General features: G+C 39.8%; 1 protein-coding gene across 1 annotated transcript in view; it reads right to left on the reverse strand.

The window, feature by feature from the left end:
- Positions 1 to 7,278: 7,278 nt before the first annotated feature.
- The window catches only part of LOC147711416 (protein transport protein Sec24C-like), a 310,132-nt gene continuing 300,721 nt past the window's right edge, over positions 7,279 to 16,689 (reverse strand). The window contains exon 6 of the mRNA XM_086922136.1: positions 7,279 to 8,273. Coding sequence (XP_086778262.1) covers positions 8,133 to 8,273 — 141 coding nt within the window. The 3' untranslated portion in view covers positions 7,279 to 8,132. The remainder of the gene's footprint in view (positions 8,274 to 16,689) is intronic.

The following is a 16,689-nucleotide window of genomic DNA, read 5'->3' on the forward strand; positions in this document are numbered from 1 at the left end:
CAGGGTGTAATGAGAAAGAAGAGACAGACCCATGTGATCTTTTTTTGTCCTGCAAATAAGGCTGCTAGATCTAAATGGGTTCTCCAACTTTGTAGGAATTTAGGAATTAGAAATTTTAGATAGGTTTTCAGGCTATTAAAGTATGATACACACCCGGTTTTTGTCGCTGCTATAACAAAATTTCTTTTTGCAATGTGGTGCAAACGCAGATGTTCAGTGATAATTTAGGCTTGAGACTTGAAATGGTGCTGCCCTAATTAAACATTGTTTTCTTAGATTTTAAATGTTATTAACTGATGCTAACTTTTTAAATTAGGTTTTTTAGTCTATTTATATTTTTAAATGAATTGTACCATATGATGATATCCTCCCATATGCTGCTAAAAACTGCCCACAATCAACATATCTGCCTATGCTTACTGTATTTTAAGATTTAATAATTTGAAGGACTGAGATTTTCTTTTTATTGCCATCTACTTGTTACCTTAGATTTAAATGTAAAAAGTATTTTTATTTGTTCCTACTTCCCACTTTCTCCTACTTTTAGTATGTCATTTTATGATGTTGCATTCTCAATGTTCTACTATTGTGCTTTTATGGCAGTAAATGCTGAAATAAAGTTCTTTTTGATTGATTGAATTAGCATTTAAAAACCTTAGAAATTCACTGAAAAAAACATTGGTTTTAGGAATGTTATAGTTAGCTGGACATTTCCCTCCTACAAAACCATGTCATAAATGATGTAATATGTGACATCATCACCAGTGTATTGCGGGTGCGAGAGTTAGTTAGTACACCTAACTATAAAGGAGGAATTTCAATGGTTTTGTAGGAGTGAAATGTCCAGCTAACTATAACATTCCTAAAACCTATGGTTTTTTCAGTGAATATATATATATATATATATATATATATATATATATATATATATATATATATATATATATATATATATATATATATATATATATATATATATTCATGCTCGCGGGGATGTCCAACTTTTTCCCATAGGCTTTATTTAGGTCAACAATAGCTCTCGCCAGTAAATTTAGCATCGGGCTGCACATCCGGACGCGTTTCGGGTCTCTCCCTTCTTCGGCGGCATTGCAGTCCATGAACACCATTGGAGCCAGAAAAGCTCTTGTTTGCCTGAGTGCCTCTCGTTTGTTGGACATCCCCACGAGCATGAATGTGTAAGCGGCCGTCCTGCCGCTGAGGGGCACCACTTTGAAAACTGAAAGGCCACGAAGTCACAAAGTAAGTGGCTCCATTGTGGGGCACATAAGGAGGATTTTACAATATGCTGTCTCCGGGGCTCACTGGAAGCTAAAACTGCATTAATTATCGGGCACCATTTCAAGAAGGACTTCATCATCCACAATGCTTATGTAGATAAAGGCATGGTACCAAGGGGATTACGAATTTATATCACACCATCTCACGAGTCACCGAATCCGCAGATGCTTGATGATTGGGCCACAAACTCTGAGAACAGTTCAAGAAATATGTTGAACATTTTGATAAAATACGCCTGGGAGGACCGAGAAAGAATATTAAAGGAAATAAAAGAAATGGAGGAAGAATTGATGACAAGCTCGGAACAAGACGAAATCATTAGAATTAAGGAGGATTTAAAAACACTGCTCAAAAAAATAAGAGGATGATATAAAATTTCGTAAACAACGGAAACTGCACAGAGATTGTGGAGATTACGAGAGTGGCTGAATCTTAACTTACAGTCCCAAATATGACCACTTATACAATCAAGGGAGTGTTCAAGAACAACGGGAAGTCGAATCAGTGACATCGGAATATCAAAATGTCAACTTGGAGATCAGCAACACAGACACAGAAGCCTCAGTTCGAACAACAAGCACCTCGTCAAGCGTGGAGAAATCAACTAAACCCACAACTTTTTTTAGACTAATTTCGTGTGCTGAGATTACGACGACAAAAGGAACAAGTCCAAGCAGCACAAACAACACCGAGGAGGGCACGAGGAGAACGTCGGGGCAGAGGAAGAGCAAGAGGCAGGGTCGCTCAAAACAAAGACGCCTCCAGCTCAAACAGAGGCGAAACAAAGAGAAAGTCAGTGAGAACCAAGCGTGGAGGCTACAACAAGAAAAAATAATGGATACCGCAATGGTAAATAGAACTATTATTAATTTGTCTTCAAGAACATTAATTGACACTGAGAAACAAACATTATGCCTTGGTTTAACATTTTGCCCAACGGAATAGTTTAATTTTACCAACACCAGGATTGATATATTCAAGTTTATTCGTAAGCTCAAGCTAAAGAAATGGCATACACTGTATAATAAGAGATCTAATGATTCAGTGGTTACCAGTGAGGGAGGGTATCAACCAACTGCACTGTCAGTGGGGGATGCTCCTACTTTACAAACTGTCTATGCATTAGGAGGGGTACTATCAGATACATAAGAAACAAGTATGTTTATTGGAGTACAATCACAGCATGACAAGCACATGGGAAAAGTTGACATTCTGGCAGGAGGAGGGTCTTTTAACTTGGCCCGAATTCTGCTTTCTTAAGAAAGATTACCAAAATTGGCCATCTTTTACCTTTTACCAAAGATACACACAGATCGCACGAACCCACCAGGGAGACCGATCGTGTTGTCTATGGGGAGTGTGAATGAAAACATGTCCAAGTATATAGATCATTTTCTAAAGGACTATGTAAGACTCCTGCCGTCATACATCAAGGACACAAAAGATTTTCTGGATAAAATAGAAAGTATACAATGGTCAGATGAATTCACACTGATAACACTTGATGTGAGTTCATTGTATACCATTATTGAACATAATCAGGGAATACAAGCATGCCTATATTTCCTGGGATTACGAGATATTCGTTTTTTGGAACATACGTACATGCTTGCAGAGATGATTAAAACGTGTCTCAGAAAAAACATTTTTATGTTCGACGGGGCCCTCTACAGGCAGGTGCGGGGGACCGCTATGGGTTAATCTTTTGCACCGAGCTTTGCTAATCTTTTTTTGGGTAAATGGGAGGTGGAAATAAGAAGCAATGTTAACCTTGAATCCGACTTTGACCATGTCAGGGTCTGGTTAAGGTTCATCGCCAATCTCTTTATTGTATGGAGTGGGTCTGAATTGAAAACACAGTTTGTAGAAAAACTAAACAACAACACATATAATATCAAACTCACTTCCACCATAAGCAAAAACAATGTGTAGAATTTTTGGACACTGTAGTGATGGTACCAGAAGGATGCCTAGTCACAAGTCTCCAAAGGAAGGAGACTGCAGGTAACAGCTTGTTGCATGCCCTCAGTGCTCACCCAGAGGTGCTCAAATGGAGCATTCCGTATGGTGAGTTACTGAGGGCAAAAAGAAATTGCAGTACAGAGGAACTCTACGAATTAGAACAAACCAGGATGATTGAAAGATTCAGAGAAAGAGGGTACCCGGAATGGGTGCTCGATAAAGCCACTAAAAAAGTAAAAGAAACAATGAGAAGTGAAACGCTTGCAAACAAAAACAACGAAATAGGGAATGAGATGGTAAAAAGACTTATCACCACATTCAAACATGATTCTGGTAAAATACAAAAGGTTCTTAATAAAAATTGGAGAATCTTGAAAACAGATAATGTCATACGTCAAATGATAGTTAACATACCGCAGAGGTAGAAGTCTGTGGGATCTCTTAGTTAAGGGTGACATTTCAGCAAACAGGAACACTAATGTACACAATCTTAAAGGTTTCTACCCGTGTGGACACTGCAGAGCGTGTAAATCAAGCAAAATGGTCAAAGAATTTAGGGTACCTGGGTCGAATAAGAACAGAGCCATAGGGCAATTATTGACCTGTAGCACTACCTTTGCAGTATATGTTCTTGAGTGCCCTGCAAGTTGAGATACGTGGGTAGCACAACTTGTATGGTTAAAAAACGCGTTAAAGAACATCTATGTGCTATCATGAACCATGATCCACATTATCCTGTAGACCGCCACTTTCACGGCAAACATGATTCTAACAACGCCTTACTCAGTTTCTTTGCAATTGAGCAGGTGTATTGTAACAAAAGAGGTGGTAATAGGGAACTCACCCGTAGGAAAAGGGAATCAAAATGGATAATTGAACTTGAGACTAGATCTCCAGGAGGACACAACCTTGATGAGGAACTAGCAACACATCTTTGTGAGGATTGAGTATGAGCACTGTAGATATTGAACACATTCTTAGGAGGGTAGAAAACCAATAAGATTAATGACAATTGGCCTAAGTACAGTTCCTTCAATCTACATTTCTCTTAAATAATGTTGTAAAATGTTATAATCTGTGTGCAGAAAAGTTTATAATATACATTTTAATGTATGTTTTACTGATATTGCTTTGTTTTTTTATTTTCAGGAAGAAAGGAAGGGACCCTTCACATTCACTTTTGAACACTTCTCGGGTTCCCTACCCTTTTCCCCCACGAGAGCACCGGCACTCCTTTTGTAAGATCAGAGATATTGGAACACTTTTATCTTTTAACAGTTGGTACTGTTATTGATACTCTTTTTTGGTTGAACTTTAGTAAACCATTCATAGCTTTTTTTTTCTTTTATAGCCACTTGGCGAAAGAAGTTGATTCCCCATTCGCGCCCTTTGTTTCAGCTAGTGATTGTTTTTGGCACTAGTCTGATCACACGCATTTTGACAATTTAGACGAATGACTGAGTGATCATAATTGACGCGCAAACAACGTCTATATCATTGCGGTCATCACTTGAATAAAGAAAGGCTTTAGTTAATTTCCTGGTCGGAGCGAAGCAATTACTTATGCTTAGGCTCGAGTTTTTTGAGAAATTGAATGTTTTCCCAAAACTTTATTGATCGTAATTTTATTTCGAACATTTTTTATAAGGAAATTATGTTGGCCAATCGAAAACTTTATAATTATTAAGTTTAATGATCGCTATGCCGCAATATGTATATAATGTATATATTTGTGCAGCAAGAAAGAGTAAAATGTATTGAATCACACCGTTACAAAATGGCGGTGAGCTGTATGGGCTACTCTGAGGTTTCTCAATGTAATGAAGTCCTCTGTTTATGTTTACTCATGTACTTAGGCACGGTTGTTTGCTGCAGTAAAATTGCGTGATCAAGACACTTTAGTGTCGAAACGCGTAGCGGTTTGTAGTCAAAAAAATCTTTGGTGAAGTTTACTCAACCTCTGAGTGTGCAGCATTATTCAGAAGTGGACGATATATATATATATATATATATATATATATATATATATGCAGGCAAAGCACGAAGACTGAAATCTGGAGCCCCAGACCCAGAAAACGACACGAGTCCCAAAGTAAAGGCAAGTTCTTTTTATTTTCTTAAGGCAGAGGCAGCATACGAGACTGACGCGTTTCGGGCAGTTGCCCTTGTTCACAGTCACAGATTACCCTACATGCCTGGTTTTTTAAATTGCTAGTGCACACCATGTGATAGTAAAAAACATAGAAGAGTTACTATTACGGTTTTTGTTATACATCTTTTAGAGTGAGGCTGCAATGTTGTTTTAAATGCCCAAAAGTCAAATTGGTAATTCATTTACACAATGGATGCTGTAACACAATATATATATATATATAGAGGGATCTCCCGAAACGCGTCATGGCGGCATCAGCGAAATAAACGTATGCACTGGAAAATATTTTGGGTCTGCGCTGGTCTTTTTCGAAGACATTGAAACTACGAGACGAGGTTGGATTAATATATATATATATATATATATATATATATATATATATATATATATTCACTGAAAAAAAACATAGGTTTTAGGAATGTTCGAGTTAGCTGGACATTTCACTCCTACAAAACCATTGACATTCCTCCGTTATAGTTAGTTGTACTAACTAACTCTCACGCCCACAATACACTGGTGATGATGTCACATATTACATCATTCATTACATGGTTTTGTATGTTTTTACCCAAAGGCTGGCACACAGAGGTAAGTAATTGCTTCCTGAAATCTGCTGCAATTTCGAAGAGGACAATCCCCCTCTGTAAAATAAGTGCAACAGACTTATGTTAAAATATACACATACACACACAAACACACACTTGTAGCTCTTTATTTCTGAGTAACCTACCAATTATCTTCCTGGTTAGGACCATAAAAGTTTTACTACCTTGTTAAGTATCTGCCCATGGTCTAATGGTCCTATGCAACAAAGAGGATTCTTCAGCTGAGGCTATGAAACAGTATTCAGTATTCAAATTTCTTCCCTCATGGCATTGTGAAATCAAGGATAGAAGTAAGGATGTGGAGGCACACTGAAACCGATTATTGAAAAGGGATACCCCATAAAGTGAGAATAATTAACTTACCAATAACTGGAGTTGTGGGAATATTCACGCTAACTTGCGTCCCATAGTTCTGAAATTCCTGCATATATGGTAGTGCTTTACAAAACATAAGTTTGAGAATATTATGTTTCTGTCCTCTGTCCCCTCCCTCATGTCAAATGTCCTTTTTAAAAAAAAGCTACAATACCTCGGAAGAGCGAGCATAAAAATACAAAACTACACTGTGATGTGTTAAAATGATACAATATTACATTAAAGTTCAGAGGAAACTCATCCAACAAATACTACATTAACAGCCCTCATAATACTTAAGAGTTTTCTCATTCAAAAAAGGAAGTACCATTACAAAAAACGTTAGTAAGTGGGTCCATCTTTGACTCTTAACATTTCAAAAGGCCTATCAACAGAAGTGCAAAGAAACTGAAAGGCCACCTATTTAGTCGAAGCTATTTTTCATTAAGCTGAGAATAGATCAGATATATCCAAATGTCAGATGAAACAAGCTGGGGAAAAAAGTGGTTTATCACAACAGTGAAGAAATACGATATAATATTTTGGTCTACAGATCAAGCCAAACTTCGTTTCCAAGAGATAATACCATATACATTGCTTCTTCGAAAATACTTAAATCTTGCATTTATAGCCCCCATTTGCTGCCTGTTGTAGAATCTCTCCGTGAAGCTACTGTCAAATGTTTGCGCTCAGGAAAAAGCCACCAGAAAATACCGAGCCCACTATATATCAAAATCAACACCAGAGGATCCCGTGCACAACATGGTTATAATACAACCTCCTAACAAACAGTACACTTGAACTTTGATAAGGTGGAAGGCTGAAGTACCAGTTTACTCACGATGAAACCTGATGTATATACATTGTCAAATAGTGCTAAGAATAAATGAACAAACAATGCAAGGATAATTTAAAAGAGGGGTGATTTTAATGGTGCATAGAAAAATCAAGTCCCATCAGCAATTTACGATTTTGTAAAGTAAAGGGACTACGGGTCATTATTTACTTATTAACATATTAATTTAAGCAACGTGAGCATAATTTAATGCCATCTGCCTCCTCCCAGTACACTCAAATTGTCGAATGTCTCCATGTCACTATCCTGAAGAACCTTATGATTTTTTTTTGTATTTTAGTGACTCACATTAAATCAAGAGGGAACAAAAATTCCTTGCTGTTCTTGTTGGTGTGTGCGTTTGTCTTCTGATGTAAGAGAAAAAAAGCAAAACATCAGGAAAAACTGCATTTTGCTAGCCTATCAAACATGAAAGCAAGAAAATAATTCTCTCCCGAACCAACCAACAAATCTCGAACAGAGTGCTTCTAATTATTATTCATTCCATCTGCCAAAACGGTTTTCTCTTACTCACACACACACAACCCCCCCCCACCAGCAGCTAAATTACCAGTGTTTTTATAATAATTTCTTTGAAAATCATTTTCTAAGAATGGAGAATCGTCTTTACGGCATATATAAATATTATTGATAACCTCCAGGGTGAGGAGGAAAAACCAGATGAGATATCCGCTGGGCAAGTCACCAGAGTAGCACTTTTACCTTACCCACATCCGACCATTATTTGTCTATGAAGAGGCTGAGAGAGGACTGTAGAAGTGTTTTTGCTTATGTATGGCGTATTAAAAGTTACAGAAATGTACATTGTTCGTGGTTGCCTTGGTTGAAGAAGCCAAAATCCAAAAGTCAAGATGACTGGGGAAGGACTATAAGGTAATTGCAAGAGTTCACATTTCCCCCTCTTCTAGCTTAGTAGTTGCCTGATCTCCTTGTGCATGTGACAAAGGAAGTCCACATATGAAGCTCCACCGCTGAGGTTCTTATCCTCAACCAAAAAGTGTTTGAAGAGCATCTCCAACTTGTCTTCCTGTTTCACTATCATAAGCTGCAATAAAGAAATCATCAAATTAGAATGTTTGAGTTGAAGAACCATTAATGAAATTAAGTTGAATTAAGAGTTTCCTTCTCTCTAGGAACACAGTGACAGAGGAAAGCAGTACAATGGAAAGCAGAATGACAGTAGTAATTAACAAATGCTTCAACATCCTGTCTGTAACAGACTTGTTCGTCCAACATTTCTACATCTGTCCACACCGCAAATGAATGCTCAACTCACCGTTATCAATTGCTTGCTCTCAACAGTTCACCCTAACCACAATAACTGATACCTTGATTGTCTTTTGGCTTATTTTCTTATTCCATTAGAAACAACTCTCGCACAGTATGGTGCATCAATAGTGTAAACTGCATAACAAGGCTACTAATTTACAATCACAGCCAATCAAATTCAAATTTCAAATTTATTTATTATGTTTTGGCTCTCAAAGAGGGCCACATAAACATATACAATACACAACAGCAAATACACAGAAGATAAAAAAGTTAGGGGAACAAAATTCAATCCACAATAGATATACATCAGCAAATCAATCTAGCAAGGCCAGACATACAAAATAACTCCAGTTGCATTAATAAATAGCTAAAAATCCTTTAAAAAAGTTAAAAATATAGGAACAGAACATTTCGTTCGGAGGGCAATAAAGTGCATGGAGAAAATCCTTTAAAGTGACAATGCTAAGGCGGAGACAAATTACTTTTAGCCACCGATTGCGCAAATTACGTAGCATAGGACAAATCAATAATACGTGCATGCAGTCCTGGGTGTTCAATTTACATAAGTTGCACAAAGCAGAAGTGCCATGCCATTTGGATAACAGTAGATTTAGTGGAATTAAATCATAACGTAGCAAAAACCAAAATCTACGTATCCCATGCGGTAGATTCCATAGGGCATAGGGTTGTGGCTGCTTCAACCTATAAGAAGAGATGAGAGGTTCCACGTTCCTTTTGTCACCAACTGACTTTTTATCAGAAAGAAAACAAAACTCCCACGAAGCCTCCTTAAGGACATGTTTTAGCTGCGTGGGGGAGTAGGAGAAAAGAACACTCTCATCAAGTTTAAGTATCGTTACAGCCCTTCTAAAGTTACTTACGAGTTTAGAGAACTCTTTAAAATTGCCCAATAGTTCCTTTTTGAGGAGAACTCGCAGGGTGCCATCTCTCGCTCTAGCCAAACTGGCCACCCATCTTATTAGGGCACATAGACCCTGAACCCAGGTACTCCTGAGTCCAAAGTCAAGCCTACAAGCGGCTAGTGGGCAAGCATTGTTTAGAGTAGAGAGGGATCTTAAGAGTTTCCCCTCAATCTTATGGCAAAAGTCCCAGTTTTTCACCTCTATTAATTCAATACCATACAAGATAGTTGCGGGGATTTTTGCTCTAAAAACTTCTAAAAGACTGGAAAAATGCCTTTTCCCCGTTGCCTGGTATAGGGACTTTAACCCATTGCCATGGGCAAGGGCTTTGCGAGAGCAGTGCTCTATATGGAGTTTCTCACTCATATTGGCCGAAAATATTTTTCCCAAGAAAATATAGGAACTTACGACCTCCAATCTATGCCCCCCAATAGCCCAACCGAAATTTGTAGAGCGGCACTTCTTCTTACCAGCTATACACATCACTTTACTTTTGGTAATATTAATCTTCATGTGATGATCACCAGCAAAGGCCTGGAGAGCCTGTAGCCGATTTGCAAGACCGATTGGAGTCAAGTCAAGAATAAGAACATCATCGGCATACATCAAGCAGGATATTGGAGTCCCTCCTATCATCGGGGCAATCCCCTCACTGGCAGACACGGCAGCAGGGAGATCAGCCGTATATAAGGAGAACAGAAGGGGAGCCAATAAACAGCCTTGTTTAAGGCCATTCCGAGATGGTATTTTGGCCGAAAGCCCCCTTTCGCCCCCCATTAAGACCCTGCACCAGGTCTCGGTATGCAGAGCCCGAACCAGTTCCAACAGGGGGGTAGGGACACCAAGCGTCGCCAGTTTTCTCCACAGTGTTCCGCGATCTACTTTGTCGAACGCTGTGGAGAAATCGATAAAGGCGGCATACACCACTCCTCCTCTCACCTGGACATATTTGTCTGTAATCACCTGAAGGGCAGTGAGATTATCTAGCGTACCATGTTCCCTACGGAAACCTGTCTGTTCAAACGGCAGAATATTGCCGTCCTCGACCCAATCGGAAAGAGAACTAAGTAGGCATTTCGCAAAGACCTTTCCGATGGAGTCGAGGAGTGCAATCAGGCGGTAATTACTAGGGCTATCCCTTGTACCCTTCTTAAAGATGGGGACCAAGATACTTCCTCTCCAGGGGGCTGGTGTATGAAACTCCTGGGCTTTTATATCCGATCTTGCTGGAGTAGCAAGTTTGGATTTTTTTACACCAGATAAATCCCAAAGTTCAGAAAGTTGGCATTGACCTTTCAACAGTGGGTTATTCACCGATTTGTTTCTTGTGCGGGTGGTAGTTACTTTTCGGCCAGGTTTTTCTCCCACTACCCTTCCTGAGCGTAAAGTTGTAGACATTTTCCGCACTATTTCCCACAGCGATAAACTTAATCAAAATGTAAAAGAGTAAAACTATATAAGAACCTGGAGTGACGTCAGACCCTGACCGGCCAAGCTAGTTTGAAGAACGGTGTAATAATATCAGTACACGGATCGTTCACACACCTACAAGAGTAAACATATGTTCATCGAGGCAATAACAAAATGTAAATGACCGGGCCCAGCCCAGCCTACCTCGGCCACTGAGGGCCACAGAGGGCCCGCCCTTTGCCCGGGCTTCGCCCGGCGTCCCGCTTGCGTCCCGCGAGGCGGGGGTGTCTCCGTATTTCAGCGCCTCCTGGCGCGAAACTGACGCGGCCGGTGCCGCTGGGGTAGATGAATAACAATGAACACAAGTGTCCCTATAGGAATTATTCAGTAAACATTCAATGAATTTCAAATAGCCGCAAAAGCGGTCAATTATTTCGCAGAAAAGCAAGGCAAACAGAATTAAGCTGTTTTATTATTCAAAATATATTTTTTAATCTTTTGTCTTTCTTTGTACTTTTTTCACTTTTTTATATACACAACTTAAATATGGCAACAACAATACTACGATATTAGCAAACAAAGTTCTCAGTAGTATAAGGCAACTTTTGTCATACAGATGGGACAGTAAATAAATACCATGTCCAAAACAGTATTAATCACTGAATAGTAATTTAACAGTCAAATAATGTGACAGAAAGTAAACAAAACGTTGCCAAGCGTCGACGTTTCGGTCCTCAATCGGTTAAAATAATCCAAAGGACCATCTTCAGGACCACACGTTGCACATATTCATCTAAAAACAAATACATCTATAAGTATATAATATACAACGACCTTGCCAGAATAGTAACGTCCACCTACTCCAAAAGAAAATACCGAAATTGTGACACCCAACACTTAAAAGAGACACTCAGAATGTCCACCAACACCAGGGACATAAAAACACCAATACTAACGTGCTATTACCGTGAATAAACTCACTAAAATGCACAAAAAGATATTTACACAGTCTGGATAGCAGTGGGCTTACCCAGGACCTCCAGCCGGAAGCCAAAGCGTTATGCACTGCAAAAACCTTAATGTCTGAAGAATAAGAGAGAAAACCACTGTCATTGATGAGTGAGCTGAAGAAACCCTACCTAGAGGCTGTGAAAGCAACACATACTATGATAAGGCACATACCTACAAGAGAGATCGATGTCCCAAATAGACACTCCTATTGTACCAGAGAGAAATCAATCCAGGAAATACCCACGTCACCTAGAAGGCAAAACACTACATTACTAAGTGTTAGCGTGCGTGTGAATCACCCCACTAATCAAGCCCAGCCCTAAAAGTAAGCAGGGAACTTCTCAGCAAAAACTTACTAAAAGGCGTGGGACATGCACCGTAGTTACACCTCGATCCGCCACAGCGTCCGAACAGAGCATCGGAAGGGAGCCGTGTGATGGCGTTTAAAGACGTCATGACATCACACGTTCAAGGGAGCCATATTGGTGCAGTCTGAGGCTCTCCGTGTAAGTGTTTCCGACTAACGCGCAATCGCAAAACCGGGTAGAAACAACGGTAATGGTGCCAGAATCAAGCTGCTCAAAGGTGCATAGTTGTTCAAGGGAAAAGTGAAGCCGTATGCGGAAACGGCAACGTGCACCACTATAAATCACACACACTCGATATACAGTAGCAGGCGTAAGGTGGCGGCCATCTTGGAACGGAGTCCTCCTAAACCAAAAACTAGCGAAGAAGTGATGAAGCACTAACATCTACACCCAAGACGGACCATCCAAATAGAGGAAAAAGTATATCACCTGCATATACTTACAGGGTGGCCACAGCATGCCACTCAATCATGGAATTCAAGCCCCTGTCTACGGTGTCACAAGTCCAGATCCATTTATTTTCCCTTAGAGTAAGCAAGCGTTCCACATTCTGGCGACGCTTAGTGACCTTAATGACATCAATAACGAACCAAAGCATTTCATTAGGCTTATGCAATTGTTGTTGATAATGTTCAACCAAAGGGGCAGTGATAACATTACACCTTATTCTAGACTGATGCTGTGCCACTCTTTTCTTAACTTGTTGTGTTGTTTTACCAATGTACGATAACATGCACGGACATTGGATACAATAAATAACATTCTTTGTGTTACAGTTTGAATGGTGATACAGTTTAATGTCTTTACCATTGATAGTGCAGTTTTTTAGTGTCTTAGTCGTATCACAAGCCGCACACGAGCCACATGGGAAATGTCCGACCACAGGTGGTAACCTCCATTGGGACTGAATGGTGGTAGGTGATGGTTCATTGTAGGCCCGTACCAAGAAATCTCTTAGATTTCTCCCTCTTTTGAAAGCAAAACGGGGTTGTTCAAAATGAGGTTCGACTTTGCTGATTAAATGCCAGTTGTTCTTTATGATGGATTTTATTTGATTAGATTCAGAGCCAAAAGTGGTTACACATGTAAGAGATCTTGTGTCCGGCTCAGATATCATAGTCTTTTCTCTTTTGGTCAGCAAAGCCTCCCGGTCATAATACCAGGCACGTTTCATGGCCTGTTTCACTAGTCTACGAGGGTAGGACCGCATCACCAATTTCAGTTGCAACACCTTGGCCTCGCGAAAATAGTCAGTCTTCTTGGTGCAATTACGTCGAAGACGCAAAAACTGCCCAAAGGGAAGATTATCGCGTAAGTTGCGTGGGTGGTGACTGTCATATTTTAAGAGGGTGTTCCTTGCTGTGGGTTTCGTATACAGCCTCATAGCCAAGGTGTTATTATCGCTATAGATGGACAGGTCTAGGAAATTAATGGACAGTTTGTCATTCTCAAGGGTGAATTGCAAATTGCTATCTTGTAAGTTTAACCATTCGTGGAACTCTTTTAATGCAGTCTCCGTGCCATTCCAAACTAAACAAACGTCATCAATGTAACGTAAGTAATGGCGTAAGTTGTCACCATAGGGATTGTTGTTATATATTACCCTCTCCTCAAAGGATGCCACGTAAAGGTTCGCTATGTCCGGCGCAAAAATCGCGCCCATTGCCACACCTTTAAGTTGGCCATAAAAATCAGACTCGAAGATGAAATAATTCTCCTTAAGAGCAATACTAGCACATTGCACTATAAAATCAGTAGGAACCTGATGGGGTCGTATTCGTGTCTCCAAAATATCAGCAATTATGGAGAGTGCATCTTCTTGAGGGATGTTAGTATACAGGCTACTAATGTCCATGGTAGCCAATATATCAATGGTGGGATCAAATGGTTGGCCTTCAAGTTTTGTAATAACATCTCTGCTGTCTTGTGTGTATGCTCTGGTCAGAGGAACAAAAGGTTTCAAAAAATACTCAACATATTCTGCTAAGGGTTGTAGTATAGATTGGCACCCCGCCACGATGGGTCTTCCAGGGGGAGATCTGATGTCCTTATGAATTTTAGGAAGCGTATAAAACGCTGGAATTGTAAAATCCTTTTTATTCATGTAATCAAATTCTTTACTGCTTAACCAGAGGCCCTCAAGGCCTGTCGTTGTCAATGTTAGGATCTCTTTCCGTATTCTTGTGGTGGGATCTCCTCTGAGTTTTTTATAATGTGTGGGATTACTGAGTTGGCGGAGGGCTTCCTCATCGTAATCTGTTTTATTTTGCAGAATGATCCCACCCCCTTTATCCGCTGGTTTGACTATAAGCTCATCCAGATTGGACAGGGTTTGGAGTACCAATTTAGCCTCTTTAGAGAAATTATATTTGACATATTTTCTATGTTGGAACATTTGCTGAATTTCATGGAGCACTACATTCTCAAAGGTGATGAGATCTTTAGGCATCATATTAGTAGGTGGAAAGAAAGTGGAAGGACACTTCAAGCCACTAATGTTAGGGATATGTACAGTTTGGGGATTTGCAAAGAAATAATATTTCAGACGTATCGTGCGAAAGAACTTATACAGCTCTACATATGTCATGAAGGCATCATTCCTATTAGTCGGGACAAAAGATAACCCATGACTCAGTATCTCAACTTCTTTTGAACTTAACTCGTGTGAAGATAAATTAAAAATCGGAACAATAGTCAAATTTAGATTATTTTGCATCTCTTTCTCAGCTTCTGGAGTTACCACTCGTAATAACTGTTCCGTGTTTGGCGGAACCCTGGGGTGTATTGGTTCCTGTACCAACCCCTCCTGTTGTTCCGAGTACGACCTCTCTGTTGTTGTCCACCCCTCCCTAAAAAAGGAGAGGAATTATGTCCTCTGCCCCCTCTATAGTTTGAACCACCACCCCGATTCAAATTATCATCAGAGCTTGAAGACCCAGTCTCAGAGAAAGTGGTGTGTTTAGGGGCCCAGTTTGTTTGGTTATTAGTGGACTGAAAAAAATCTTTTTTTAAATATGGATAAGTCCGTTCTTTGTTGTAGTTTTTTAAATCTTTCTGCAATTTCTCAGTTTTTTTAAGGATATTGTTTCTTTGGAAATCGGTGATAACGGTATCAAGCTTTTTCAAAAACTCCTCAGTATCCGTGGCTACAGTGTCTTCACGGATCTGTTTCTCCAATTCTGCAATCTCTAACCTAAGTTTGTCAATATGTTTCAGTGCCGTCTCTATGCTCAGGACCATCCAACTTCTCGAACATTTATTTCCTACAAAACTAAAGCCAACCTTATAGTCCTCGTCCTCTATAAAAATTGCTGGTATATTACGGACTTGTAGTCCAATAGGGATAATGTTATTGCTCAAACAATCGGTCAGAAATTTGGCATGTAACTCAGTTCTTATGAGTTTTTTATGCAATCGTTCTAGGGTGTAGATGAGCAATGTAGTTTCCTGCCTCAGCGCCGCGCTCCACTGCCGGTGATGGATTCTGACAGCGGGAGGCGGGCGGGCAAAGTCGCGGTTCTAGAGAGCCCAACAGCAGCGTTTCACCTCCAAAGTGCAGACCAGGTAAACCTGGTCTGCACTTCAAATCAAATCACCTTACAAATATACACCAGTGAAGAAACAGTTTTTGAAGGACTGCAAATCCTCAATAGACCCACCTAGGTATCTTTAGCCCATTTGAAGATGAGGTGTAAAAGTCAAGGGAGATGACTTCTTCTGCGGTTACTCTTAGCTGGCTGACCTCTGAGGATATATATTATGTTTGCCCGATAATCATTTATCAGGACCTCCTCCCTATTTTACCTCTAATCTGTAAATCTCAGAAGGGACAAAAAAAAAAAGCCAGAAAAAATATGATCTTATGTCACGAAGTGCAAAGATTCCACAAGCAACTTTAACCCAACCTTTTGTGAAAATCAACATTAATTTGGATGCTCTGCGTAACTTGGAAACACTTCTGATCATTTAAGTTTCCAGAAAGACACAAAAGCAGACTGATTTGAGCTCTACTTCGGTTATCCAATAATGTAGATCCTTCGTGGGTGGATATGTAATTCCCTCATTTTTTCTAAAAAAGTACATTTTGACGCACTGCCAAGGAGACATTAATTCTAGCTTCTGCATTATTATTTGCACATCACTCAACTGCTCTGACATTGCTGGCCTGTAAAAAAAAAAAAAAAGCAAAAACAATAATGGATTTAGGCCCATATCTCTGTATTGGGGGTGAATGTTTGACAATTTTCAGCATTCCATCCATCTTTTTGTGTTGCTATAGTCAACGGACTATAGGAAGGGTATGCACAGACATAGGCCCCACGCTCACTATGCAATTGGATTCAAGTTAGCCTGGCTGATACCTCTAAACCGGTCCCAAGATGCTTGTGTCTATGAGAGAGGACCTGACCTGGAGGTTCGAGCTGGACTGTTCCCATGGGAGCAGAGTCGAGACTGATTGCATATGGCTGGGTCAAGA

The sequence above is a fragment of the Lissotriton vulgaris genome, chromosome 5 (assembly GCF_964263255.1).
Source record: "Lissotriton vulgaris chromosome 5, aLisVul1.2, whole genome shotgun sequence".
Classification (NCBI taxonomy): Eukaryota; Metazoa; Chordata; class Amphibia; order Caudata; family Salamandridae; genus Lissotriton; species Lissotriton vulgaris.